General features: G+C 36.2%; 1 protein-coding gene across 11 annotated transcripts in view; it reads right to left on the reverse strand.

The window, feature by feature from the left end:
- ASPH (aspartate beta-hydroxylase) overlaps positions 1–14,772 on the reverse strand; it is a 104,082-nt gene that overhangs the window by 38,363 nt on the left and 50,947 nt on the right. For all 11 annotated transcript variants that reach the window (XM_040696557.2, XM_040696554.2, XM_040696550.2 and 8 more), the window contains 2 exons: positions 14,557–14,601; positions 7,258–7,299 (listed from right to left, as the gene is read on the reverse strand). In XM_040696557.2, the coding sequence (XP_040552491.1) occupies positions 7,258–7,299; positions 14,557–14,601 (87 nt within the window). The remainder of the gene's footprint in view (positions 1–7,257; positions 7,300–14,556; positions 14,602–14,772) is intronic.

The raw sequence follows: 14,772 nt of genomic DNA on the forward strand, positions 1-14,772 counted from the left end.
TCTATCACTACAATGAGGCCAAGGAATAAAAGGCCTGACGTTGGCACAATAGAAAACTTGACTTGAAAATCTGGAAGTAATATCTATAAGCACACCAGTACAGATTTCTGAGGGTGGCTGTGGAATTTTCATCACTGGAAATTTGTAAGAAAAGGTTGCATAAGCATCTGCCAGGAATGATGCACACAGTTGATAAGGCCACTAATCAGCAAAAGAGACAAAGTAAGCTTCAAGGTCCCACCTGATCTCATTTTATCATAGACTCATAGAATGAATGGTTTGGGTTGGAAGGGACCTCTAAGATCCCATAGTTCCAACCCCTGCTATAGGCGGGACACCTCCCTCTAGACCAGGCTGTTCAAAGCCCCATCCAGCCTGGCCTTGAATGCTTCCAGGGAGGGGGCATCCACAACCTTGCTGGGCAACCTGTTTCAGTGTCTCACCACCTTCACAGTAAATAATTTCTTCCTAATATAGAGTCTGGATCTAGCCTCTTCCAGTTTAAAGCAATTTTCTACAGTTTCTGTTATATGCAGCAATATATTAATATATATATCAATATACACCAATCTACTTTGGAGCCAAGACTATAATTACAGAGGCAACACCCATACTCTCATTTGTTACTGAAGAATTTCCTACAGAAGCTGCCTGTGCCAGTCATCACAGTGACTGACATTCTTCACAGCTCTACGCCAGCAGAATATTGAAATTCAAAAATAAATGAATCAATTGCAGATTTTTTTTTTTTTAATTTTCTCTATCATTCACAAGTTTATGTTCTGCAGCTTCTATTAATCTCCGTTCTCTTTCCTTTCCCATCATCTTCTGCTGTTCTGGATTTCTTCTTTCTTTTCTACACTTACACATAAGCTGCCCCTTGGTCTAGTTCTTCCTATTCATCCCCAACACATTCTTAAGTACCTAGTTTCTTCCACATTCTTGGTGCTCATAACCTTCTTCAAAGGTCTTTTCCCCTAAACTCTGCTGCATTTGATTCCTATTACTGACCATCTAGAACTCCTTGACAGTAGCCCTGCCAAAAAGGACTTGGGGGTCTTGGTAGCTAAAAAACTTAACATGAAGCAGTAGTGTGCACGTGCGGCCCCAGAAAACCAACTGTATCTTGGGAAAGGGAGGGGAGTGTCCCCCTCTACTCTGTCCTCCTGTGGCCCCATCTGGAGTACTGCGTCCAGGTCTGGGGCTTCCAACATAGGGAAGACAGGGAGCTGCTGGAGCAGATCCAGGGGAAGGCCACGAAGATGGTCAGAGAGCTGAAGCACCTCTCATATGAAGACAGTCTGAGGAAGCTGGGCTTGTTGAGCCTGGAGAAGAGAAAGCTCCAGGGAGACTTCATTGTGGCCTTCCAGTACATAAATGAAGACCATAAATAGGAGGTAAATCAGCTTTTGACACAGGTTGGTGGTCATAGGACAAAGGGGAATCATTTTTAACTAAAGGAGAGCAGACTCAGATTAGATGTCAGGGGGAAATTTTTCAGAGGGTCGGTGAGGTGCTGGCTCAGGCTTGTTTAGAGTGGTTGTGGATCCTCCATCCCTGGAGGCGTTCAAGGCCAGGTTGGACAGGGGCCTGAGCAACCTGGTCTAGTGGTTGGTAACCTTGCCTGCAGCAGAGCAGTTGGAACTAGGTAATCCTCAAGGTCCCTTCCAGCCCAAGACATTCTATGATTCATTTCAGTACCTGACCTTACAGAAAGTTTCTTTAACTGCAGAGAAGAAACTGTTTCAGAGGAAATCCTGCTGAGGTCTGAAGATCTAGAATGGAATTTGCTATTCACTTTTTTCAAGTTCTGTAAATCTCCATCTTAAGCAGATCCATCTTTTTCTCTTCAGTCAAGCAAATATTTTTGCAACTTTTATGTTGATTTTATTCACATAATCACAATAGAAGTATAATTTCTTAATCCTTTCAAATATTTAATCCAAAAATGTGTGTAAAGAATCAAGGCATGAAACTCTTTGAGAATTTCTAGACAAATGTCTTGAAAACATCAAAGCACTGCATGATCCTATGTAACCGAGCAGAACATAAGGCTTGAAATTGGTGTAAAATGCCAGGTAATTTAATTACTCTACTGTGGTAAATGCATTCAAACCAATATAGTTACATAGGAATAACAGAAATAAAGAGTGATGACGACTACTACATGGCAAAATATTGATTACATCTAGCTCTAAATTACAGAACAAAATAGTAGAAATATTACATCAGAAATTATTGACAATAATACTTTTGTAACTGATTAAACAAATCCTCTTCTAGTCTCCACAGAAGGGAAAAAAGTCAGATCTCCATTTCACATGTTCACCTGAATCACTAAATAATTAGTCAAGGTAAGAGAAACCTTGTTATCCAGAAGGAGTGAACACAGCTGAACTTAGAGATCAGCCTGATGTCTCAAAACAGTACTTTATTAGCCAGATTGGGACAAAAAGGTTGAGTACTATCATAATTACCTTTCATGTTTAACATACCATTTTTTTTATCCTGAAGATTTGTCATGCATGTAGCATTTTAACAGAGAGCAAGTAGTAAAGGCTACTCCTGCCAATTCACCATCTTAATTTGTCAAAAACTAAGAAAGCCGTTTGCAAAGGTTTTCTTTTCTAAACACCTACTCCTGCTGTGATATAAAATCAGCAATACCCCTCTTGGTAGTGTGTGGATAGGCACTTAAAAGAAAGTATTACAGACATCCTGGTGATTAGGCCCTGCAGAAGTTTTTTGATAAATTTTGTGACCTTCTGTTTTACTAATTCCTCTGCTTTCTCCTCCCAGCCATTCCTACCTTCCTAGTCCAAGGTTCAAAGTTTCAGTTATGGGCTGAAAAATGTACATAAATGGCCCACTACTTCTACCTAAAATTAAAAGCCTACATACACAGCTGTCTTCCTTCCTCATGCTTGGCCCCTGTCATTAGACAAATTAGCTTTTGCAGTTGTGCTCAGGGGGGACTAGAAGGAGAATCTGATGAGATGACAATCTCGTCATTATTCTGGTGTCTCTGAAGCTCATTAGGTGGGTTACAGGTAGCATAAGTGATCCACTTATTTTATGGGTCTCTACAACTGAAAACTTCAGGGGTATAAAGCCGAGTAAGTACATCTAGACAGCTTAAAGCCAGCAGCACTACAATAATTAAAAGATCTTTCTAAACTATGCTAGTAGAACATGCAAAATGTCTGTAATCAACTTATCTGGGAAAACAATCAGACAATAAAAAACTGAGGCATTTTAGGGACTAATAAAGCTGTGGAATGACTATAATAAATCTTCAACTGCAGTTATTCCAGAACAATTTTGCTTGCAGTAAAAAGTATTCTACAGGGTCTTCAGTCTCAAATTACTGTTGGTTACATAATGTCTATCATAAGAAACAACAGCAGAACATGAAATTTATTTTTGGCATGTATTGTCACCATTCACTGCTCCCTTTTACCATGAAGTCATTTGGCATTATTCAAAGATGAGAATCAAGCAGCCTTTTAACTAGATCAGAGATAGTACTTAGTGACTTCTATACAAGACCACACAATAACGTCCTATACACATACAGTGTTCTATACATTTAATTTAGCATAGTGTTATGGACTTTGAAAAGTGCACTTTGGACTTTGCACATTTATAGAATTGAAACATTGAACGTTCTGCCAACAGCTCATATTTGATGCAAGCTATAATTGAATGTCTAAGTAAGTAAATAAATAGAAAGGATGCATACCCTTAACAATAGGGCTTGCATCCAACTTGAGCTGCCAATGCTGGAGGTCAGTTAAATGTGCAAGCTCTGGTAAAGGTTGTTAATGGAGTTTAGGGTATACTCCATCTTACCCAGCAGCAAAAGTTTACATTTAGCAAAAAGAACAGCGCCCTATACTCCACAAGTCACGCAGGTTAGAACTCCACTGGCATCAGTGGAATCCTATATATCCTGCTCAAATGTAGATCCTAGAGTAAACTGAGATGAATATAAGGTGACACTTGCAGGGTCACTTGTGGAATGACATTTTCTTAAGCCTGGCTTAAGTGTACCCCTGTCCCTTACATAGCATAGCTTAGTGATCCAACCAGATGGCATTCATTTGCACTTTCACATTTTATCATTTTGAAAATTGAAAAAATATTTATTTCACTCTTTAAGATAGCGACGAATAAGTACTGACTTCTCATTCTGGGTAATGGATATTTCTTCCTTGTCAGAGATAGCTAAGTACTTAAAATAATCAGCTCCCTTGCGATGCACATTTTCATAACATTGTTTACATTAACTGTTTACATAAACACAGAGCCTTTATATGAGGGTGAAGGACTTGAAGGACATGATTAGCACAGTCTCTAAATATGGATCTTAATCCAAATTTATGACTAATCAGAATCAATGATAGTAAGCAGCAAGTAGAACAAGTAGGGGATGACAAAGTCTTTTTAATACTTCTATGCCTTTACATCCTGACAAACACCACTTATAAGGGTTTGCAAGACAACCTTACTTTTTTCCATGTCTTCTGTATCAATTAAAATAATAATAATAATAAAAAAATCAATACGGCATGTTATGGAACAATGCTCCTATAAACATTCAATATCATCAAGCCTTCTGAAAGCCCAGCTTGATGTTTTCTGAGATAGATTTATATACTAGAAACTTATTGTGAAAGTTCATCTCTTTCTCAATATCAGGAAGGTGAAATTCAGCAGAAGTTTGAATGGGCCTTTCAATAATTTCAATGAAATATAAATAAACATTAAAGTGTACAGAAATTAAAACATTTTACTAGCAAAGGACTGGCAAATGTTTAAGGTAAGCATACATGTATGTTCGTGTTATATACCTAAAATCAACTGTTAGTGATGTAAGATCTACTCAAATTTGTCAATAGCTTTTGTCACAGAAAACCTTTTGGAGTTTGTATGTACAAACATTAAAATACAAATGCAAACTTGCATATAAATCTCTGAGCTCTGTCTGAATCACTTAAACGATCTCCCAAAATAAGCCAAATATGATTTTCTAAGTTCCCGACTCCACAGATCCAAGTCTTCTACATCTATCAGGCAGCCATAGCACAATATTTATAAATGCATCTCTTATAAATTTACTGTTTCATCCTATCAGGGAAATATAACATAAAAAAATCCAATTATATTTTTAAAAAACTTTTTTTTTTTTTGGCTAAGATACCTATAGCTTGACACTGTCCGTTAAACAATTAAACAACATTATACTTGTGAAAACCAACACAACCAGTTTAGGAATAAACAAATTTCATTTAAGATTTGGTTGCTTCTCTGATTTCCCTGTAGGATGTATAGGTTAGTCAATTCAGACAGAAAACAAAACTGGCTTTCTTTCCCACTTAGAGCAATCCCATTATCTGCAATAGCATCGTTCAAATGAAGCATTTATTTAGTGGTGCAGTGTTTATAAAGAAACAAAAAACAACCACAACAGAGTTCGGGAGGAAAGTGGCTTTGTTTTGTCATACTCTCAAATAATACTGGTGTCTTATCAACTCTAACTAATAATGTTGGATAATAGCAATTCTGCATATTTTCATTTTCTTAAACGACGTAATATTTTTACCTGTGAATGCTTTTTCACCTGTACTAGACAACTATTACATACCTGCTTGGTCTACAGGTCTAATAGGTCAATGAAGCTATCCCAATGTTTTTTCCTACTATCAAGTGGGGAAAGATGCACCTCTGCCTAATCTATTATTCTGTGATTGGAAATGCTGAAATTACAGCATTGTTTCCCCAAAAAACCTGCTAACTGCAAGCTTCTGTTTTAACATAATGCTTGCATTTGGCATATTTAATACTCCAATATAACATTAAAATGGTTTGCCAGAAGCATGTATTTAAAATACAAGCACACAACCTCCCCACAAAAAAAACCTTATCAAAAGATCAGAGAATTCCTAAGTAGTCGCATAGCAAAAAAAAAAAAAAGAGATAAAGGAATGAAAAAGGAGCAGTAGGCACCAGCAGAGTCCCTTTACCTTCATTTAAAAGGGACTACCTGTGGCAGGCACTATTCTGAGGGCCTTATCTGAGTGAGAAGGATGCATGCACAGCCCTTAAGGTTTTTGTCTGTGGTCAGTTGGTACAGTTGGTATAACTAGGGAGAGATGCAAACCTGGAGCTGAAGGACAGAGGTTGTGCAAAGCTACGTGGGAACAACAGACTTGCAGTGCTCTCAGCATTACTCACTTTTCCACCAAATCTGCCTCTGTATATTCTTACCAGGCCAGACTAAAACCCTTATTGTGTAACACAGAGCTGAAATGAACTGATTTCAGTGTTACCTTCTCTTTATAAAGCATCTACAGATTCTCCCCCATGGAGTTTGTTTTGCATGCAAAGATGGATACAACTGCCCTACATCACAGCTGCATTGGTTTAGACCTGTAATTCATCAGCCATTAATACAGATAAAACTACAATAATTCAGGTTATTTGGCAGTACATCCCATCTGTGCTGTCATCCACAGGTTGCTCCTATTTCCCTCAGACAAGCGGCACAACAGACTGAATGGGTCTTGCAGGCTCTGACAGCCTCACACCTCTCATTCAGAAATGTCTAAGCTGCATGGTGTAGCTACAACCTCTGGAATGTCACACAGGGAGTAGGACATTGCAGCTTTCCAGTTCTGAGATAGAAGAAGTTTTTAATAGCAGTCTATGACTTTGTTAGAGGAGAACAACACGACTGTAAGTTCAAGATGACTGTTTACTTACAAACACGTGCACACTGTATACTTACTCAAAACCAACTTATGTACATAAGGTGGGTATGTCTGTCCCACAGCCTGGCACAACTCTCCATGCCAGCACTGACTGTCCTGTGCTATTAAGGCAGCAGCTCAACCCCACCAAGCAGAGCACACCCATCGCTCAGCAATAACCAAAAGCGACATTGTGCTACTAACATTATCTAAGCTGAAACCAGGACACTGGAAAGGTGCAGTGCAGTGCCAGCTCTTTGCATCCATTGTAGTTCCCATGAAAACAAATAGGTCACATTACTCTCAAAGCAGCCGACACGTATGTGGCCCAAGACAATTCCTCTTCACTTGATGTGGCCCAGGCAAGCGAAAAAGTCAGACACTCCTGACATAAGATATCTAGGAGTAAGCATCATTATCGTATAATCTAATTTAAATCAGTTATCTCAGAAAGCAGAGATTTCAAGTCAGAAGAATCCAGAAGAGTAGAATGTTTTACACTCACCTTTTTCCATTTTGTCCTGCTCAGTCTCTGTTTCACCTTTTCCTAGAATATTAAAAATATAATTCCATTGAAGTAAATTTATTTTAACAGTTTACAATAAGAAAGAGTTAAAATACAATTACAGTTTAGACCCAAAATAAGATTGGGCCAACCAGACTAATTTATTTTAAAGAAATAATTATTATAAAGTAAGCATAGTGTACTGACTGAACTGTGGTTACACAGAAGGTCTTTCTCTGCAGATGCTTCAGTTATTGCATAATTCCTTCTGTCACAGGATATTTTATGAACGTTCCCCTTTATATATTTGGTAGATTTAAATGTTAGACACACGATACAAACTATTTTGCAAGAGGTATTTTGTTTATTAATTAAAAACTCTTGGGAATACTGGCTTCATATGTATTTGATTAAAAAGTGAAAAACATTCATATAAATTGGAAACCTAAGTCTCATATTCAAAAATAACTGAGGCACTTGGAAGCTTTTGCCATACCTCAACTTCTAAGAAAACCTAAGCCCACATGTTTTGTAAACAACTGAATTCATGATCAGATATTAACACAGCTATAGCAAAAAGCATACGTGTAACCAAATCATGTGTCTGTATATCATGAAGAAGGTTCATGCAGAGATAGACTTTTCTTCTCTTTCTCTGACCTTTTAGCATCTTTTGTTCTTTATCTTACTCTTTTAACATTTTAAGTGTCTTGCCTTATAATTCTGACGTTATCACCATTTTCAACTTATACACAATAAACGTCACAAAAAATATTAAAAGAGAGCTCAGATGGGTTTTTTCTTTAACTATTTTCCTGTCTCAGAGGAAATTCCTGCCTTCCCCTTTACCACAGGTACACAACTGTTACCAACTGCTACTACAACATGCAGACAGGATACCTGCTTTTAATATTCAGTACAAGGCACAGTGAAGATTAACTTTGTTACGATATGAGAAATGAAGAAAAAAACTACAGTCAATTACATACTAGAAAATAGCTTGGAAGATATTATTAATCTAACAGCACATTAATGACAGCATTATTTGGGATGTGCTAAAATACAGGTTTCTTACACATGTGATAGTAAATAAAAAGGTGTATCTGCCTGTCAATATGACATCAGAAACACTATATTTTTAAAAGAGTAATAACAACTCCAGATACAATAGTAGATATACTCATATTTCTTATTATTCTACCAACTCAAAGCAAAGAAATCATTACAGGATAATAAACCATGACAGATTATGTGACCTAACTGCCCACTTTCCCAGTATACTTTCTCATGTTAGTACGACTCATATTCTCACTGGAACTCTTTCGTTTGTCTCTAGGACACTTAGTGACCCATTTGCCCCCATATTTGACATTTTTGTGAGTTCTGCCAGTTCTTTTCCATCACAGCAAGAACAAGGTATGAGCTTATTACTCTAAAACACGCTCGTCTCCCATTTCTTGGCCAGCTTCACATTTAGTGAGCCTCATACAGTATACACAGAATCACAGAATGGTTGGGTTGGAAGGGACCTTTAAGATCATCTAGTTCCAATCCCCCTGTACATGTAGTTGTCTACATCTATTCGTGTACCAGGAGAATTTCTCTCAGTTCCCTTAGATTTCCTTCAATCTCCACTCTGTTTAATGAGCTGTCATCAATTTTGATAGTCTCTCAAATGATCTTAATTTATTCTAGATTCTCCTTCCAGGTTACTGCTTTTGAAAAGAAAGAAGAATTTCATCTTGTTAGCTCTCACCATACTGAACTAAGAAATTTCATCAGTATCATCTTCTGCACAAATTGCCTTCTTCCCTCCACAATGATCTTTACATTACTTAGATGGTAAAAAAAGGCTTAATATTGTAGTACACTGTTTTTACTTGGAATTTTCTTCACTCTTGTGATTTTCAAAAAAAGTAACTGAACCCAAGGTAATATAGATTGAGATATAGCAAGAAACAATGCAGCAATGTGAAAATATAAAGATGTTACCTTCTTTATTTACTTCTAATTCAACATTAAAATATCGAACTGTTTGAAGACAAAAATAAATGCAAGCTTCTTTTGAAGCACATGCATTGCATAGACACAACACCGTTGCTAAGAATTTTAATTTAGACTATGGAGTATAATACGGAATATTTTCCGTGACAGGTAGTTATATTATACTTGCCCCTCACATTTATCTTTGTTAAAGAGTAATTTCTCACCCATTTTAAGTTATAAATAGAAATTATATACAACGGGCATAATTCAAGTCAAATTATTTGCCCAATAGCAAATAGTACAAAAGAAGAAATACAACATAATCATAAAAGATAGAGTAATGCCCAGTCCTATCACATACAACTACCTAAAAATTATTTCTGCTCACTAAATGTTTTCTCTTTGTAAATTTTACTTTCAAATGTATTTAAAAAAAAGAATAATCAAATGATTAACTTGGAGAATGATATTTATTGCTTGCTGAGACAAATATTTATCCTCGTTAATACGTGTTACGCTTTGGAAAAAATAATGACAGTAGAAAGACAAAGATAATCTTCTGTGTTTTATTGAAAGCCAAACATGAAAACAGATGACAAACATTTTCCTTAATAGTTCTCTTGACCTTGCCCAGCTTGGCATATTTTTGTAAACATGAAGCACGTAAAAAACACATACCCAGTTACAAAATACTTAAAACCTGATCACAGCATAGTATACTCTCACAGTCCCATAATGCTAGAAATAGGCTGCCACTGTTATATAAAAAGTCCTCCATTCACCATTCTAAAATTATTCCCAAACTTCATCGCAAAATATGGCTTTGTAAAAATTATTGCTATGCAATTCACAATCACAGGTAATTTTATGAGTACATTCCACCCTAAACCACATCACAGTCTAAGAGTATTATTGCTTTCTTGAAAAGTCTAGAAGAAATCACTTTGGAACATCTTCTATGCCCTATTAATCAGATGCAACGCTCACCTACATGGAATCTTACTGAAGTCCAAAACAAAATAAGCCAGCATATTGATGTCCCTTTAACTATAAGTGTAAGCAACTGAAAACCTGACTTCAAAACAGTGTTACAGAAATTTAAAATCTCCCTGTCAAGCAAAAGGCAACTGCTGTTAGGGTTACCAAATTTAAACTTTTTTTTTCCTTTTTTTTTTTTTTTCTCTCCATCTCAGCTGTTTTATTAGACTCGGTAGTTTCTTAAAATCACAGCAATACTCCTGAGCCAAAAAGGAACACATGCAAACTGCCAAATAATAAAATATGTCTTTGTAATTGTGGAACAGCAGCACAGCACAGGTAAAGAGTACACCTGCAATATTAAAATTCTAAATCCCTCAAAGCCTACATTTCAGTCATGTACCGTTTACAAGAACGTTTGTAATTGCAGGCCTTAAAGTTTGATATCCTATTTTCCCAAAGTTGAATTTCCACAGTTTCCATAATTCACTGACTGTAAAGTTTCTTAAATCCATCTTTGAAATCATATATTAGCAGGAAAATAGGAGAAATTTCCTGAATTTGACTTGATTCTGGTCATTCAGCTTTGTTTCAATTTACACTGACTCCCTGCTGAGTTATTATGTAGTTCTGTATCAAAATCGAATGCATATAAAGTTCTGATTCACATACAAAAGGTTTCTGAAAAAAAGCTATTTAGTAATCTTTTTACTACTATGATTTAAACATACACAATTTGAGTATTAGACTTTTTTAAAATCACCTGAACATAACGTATTGTGTCTGTTGACTTAGTGTCAGTGCAAAGAGATACAAGTCAAAATTCACAGCTTAGTGTCTGCCTGATTAGTGTTATAAAACGTGTTTAGGCTGTATGCTATATCAGCAGTTATAAAGCATTCATAAATTCATAATATTTTAAGTTTCCTTTCACCAAAATGCTCTGTACACACTGTATGAATCCACAACAAAAGATATATATTAAAATCTGAAAAAAATGTACTTGCTGCTATATTATAAATAGAATATTAACAATTGTTTGAACAGCACATAGGAAACGTAGTTCAAAGTTGCAACTCTGTCATGAACACAGAAGAAAAATAAAACTAATTAATTAACTAAATTTGGCCCCCTCCCACCCCCCCCCAAAAAAATAATCAAGACCGGAATGTAAATTAAACATCCAAGTGTTAAAAAAAAAACCAAAAAGCTTACTAAGATGACAGTTGGCTACAACCCATTTACAGTATCTTAGTGTTTGCTCCCAAACCCTGAACTGCTCTGCAATTACATCGTAAGATCTATGACAACCATCTGCTCCCCTTTGTAGCGTATGGTTAGGGCTGGTCCTCCTGATGTAGGGACTTTTCTTTTGAAGCTTTAAGTATCTGAAAAAATAAGGGGAAATCTATATTAGAGGACCAACCAAAACACAGCTTACTATAAAACAAAAAAAATCAATTAAAACTTAATTAAAAAAAAAAAAAAAACACGCAACTTTGTTTCAGACTAAGAAAGCTATCATTTCTAGGTGTTACCATAATGAATATGCACAAAGTTGCTGTAGAGGGTGGGAAATGTACACTTTCAAATATTTATCTGAGCAGTAAATTTCTTCTGACCATATGGCACTCCATTTACCTCATTAAGGAAAATCTGGGCCATGTCACAAATACATTTTTCTTTCTTTTTTTTGGGGGGGATATGGTAAGGATAGGTACTGTGGAAAAAGGAGCGAGGGAATGAGGAAGGGTCAATGTTTTGAAATGGAAACTTCTGAACACAAGGGATTTCAGTAGCTGGTAAAAATAAATGAAGAATGTATAATTGAAAGGGAGAAAAAAAAACCCTTACATATTTTAAATCTGAACTACATACGTGTGGGAGAAAAACTCAAATACAAAGAGTAATAGTATCCCCCCAAAATGTAGTATGCTTCCCTTCAAATATATCCCAGTAACTACCATTCTACCACAATCACTGCAATTTACATACAAATGAAAACAATTAATTAAAAATCCTAAATCATTTATATCAAAAGCTGCCAAAGGAGAAAAGAATTACGACAACAAAAAACTCATGCTGAATCCTCTGTCCAAAAAGAAAATAATTTTTTTTACTCCCTAGTACATGTAAATTTCATCATCTAAGAGGAAAATGTTGTGAGAAGAATGTTTTCCTGCAAGCTTTCACATCCGGAGAAGGCAAGGAAACATTTAATAGCAGGAAAATTCAGTAATTGTAAATTATTTAACTTGAGTACCCTGCTTTTCTCAATTTTCAGAGATGTTATATAAATTGACTCCTGCATTGTGTCGATGAGCTTTTTACAAAATACATCAACTGGTCGATGATTCTTCTGTCTCTAAAGTGGCTACCATGCAACTACACAAATTACTTACAATCTTTCAGTATGTCAGCATGCTGTGGCAAATTTGGTGCTACAGATAAATTTCATTTTCGACTTCATAAAGGAAGACTCAGGAGCAGGATACTGCATATAACAGTTACTCTTATTTAGTAACTGAATGAATTGGTTTTGATTTTGACAAAAATACAGTCCATAGAAACAAAATTCAAAGATTTCAAGCTGATAACTGGAGTTTGAATTTGCTTTTGAAATAGCGTATACAAGACAAATTCATCTTAATATCCTCATATCAACATAACTGACACTGTGCAGTAGAGTTTTCTTCTGTTAAAAGTTTCCAATAGTCTCATAAGGATCTACTTATTATTTTAATTGTATGCAGCCACATTTTCTGCAAGAAAACAGATGCATCTTTTCTTGTTCTACAGTTCCACAACAAACTAATGCCTTTATGCTACAGTCACTGAAGTTATTGCCAATCCTGACAAAGACAACTACTGCTTGTACTTAACAGTGTTCATAAGCCTTGTTTAAAATATTTGATATTATATTCATTACGAAAATAAATATTTATTATTAGGTATCTATCAGTGAACACTTATGGCTTTAAACATTTCAACATAACGAGTAGCGGTTATGATAATCAGGTTAGAAAGACCCCACAAACAAATCAGTGACATGTATTACAACAAACATTTCAGACCACTTCAGCTAATGGTCAGCATGTAAATTAAGACATGAACCCTATCACGCTTCCAATCAGTATTGGGAGAACACACAGACCTCCTGCACTTTCAGTTCTCTAGGTACTTTTGGCATGTCTAAGCATCAAATACAAGTTTCCTTCCCTGCTAGGAAAGAAAAGTCTCACAGAATAACTTGGGTATCACACCACTTCAGAGCTTCTGTATACTGCAAAGATTAACCAATGCACAAAGGTAGTTAAAAATGCCTTTGCCCGACAACCACATCATAGAGTCATAGAATGGTTTGGGTTGGAAAGGACCTTTAAGATCATCTAGTTCCAACCCACTGTTACAGGCAGGGACATCTCCCTCTAGACCAGGTTGCTCAAAGCCCCATGCAGCCTGGCCTTGAATGCTTCCAGGGAGGGGCATCCACAACCTCACTGGGCAACCTGTTCCGGTGTCTCACCACCCACATCACATGTGGTCAGAGGCTAACTAGAACTAAAACAGCCCTCAGGGCTCCTGGATTATGATCCCTGTGGTTTCTTGCTGAGAGACACAGCTCAGTGCTGCCCTGAACACTGCCACAGTTACAAAAGAACCAAGTACTGACTTGTAATACTTAATTCTGTGATTCTATTAACTCCGGAAAAGTGGACCAAATGTAACAACACACAAGCTTCAAATGAAGCAACTCCCTCCTGTCAGATAGGTTCCCTAGGTAGTTACTATAAAAGTGGTTTTGGTAATTATTATTATCCTGATGAAAGAGCTGGAAGCGCTCATTTTCTTCATAAAACTAGTTATGTCAAGTATGACAAAGCCAGCTTTGTTCACAGACCAGCCTGAAGAAAGAGCCACTGCCAAACTTCAGTAGATCTGACTGACATACAGAGAAGTAACATCACCACCCATGACAAGCCACTCTGGAAAGGAAGCACCCACATATTCTGAAATCTGATATTTTTATTTTTACCTCTACAGCAAAAGTATACAGCTCTCCCTGAAATTATTTAAAATAAAAGTTTTATTTTAAAACTACTCAGAGTTTTACTTGAAATACCTCTGTATAGCTGAATTTGCCATCACTCACATTTATCCAGGACAAGATAGAAATTATTGCTTCATAACCACAAAAAAACTTAAAATGAGAGTAATGACTACCCTTCAGTACTCTCCAAAAATTGTTTGCTAAACTTACCATGTAGCTATAATTTCATTTTTTTTTGTGGAAAAAAAAATATATATATATAAGAAAAACACTTAAACACTTACCCACTAGATTATCATTTGAATAATCCTCAGTTTGAACAGGGACTTCTGCAAATGAGAAGTGCACAAACAATTGAAACTGGATAGTTCTCTAAATGTTTACAGAAAGTCTAAAAAAATTACAGAAAAGTTTTCCTCTTATGCTCAAAACAGTGACCTCTTAAGACTACTCTGTAATAATACTTTTGCCGAAGTGGGTTGCCGAAGTACAAATTTTCT

Source organism: Gallus gallus, chromosome 2 (assembly GCF_016699485.2).
Source record: "Gallus gallus isolate bGalGal1 chromosome 2, bGalGal1.mat.broiler.GRCg7b, whole genome shotgun sequence".
Taxonomy (NCBI): domain Eukaryota; kingdom Metazoa; phylum Chordata; class Aves; order Galliformes; family Phasianidae; genus Gallus; species Gallus gallus.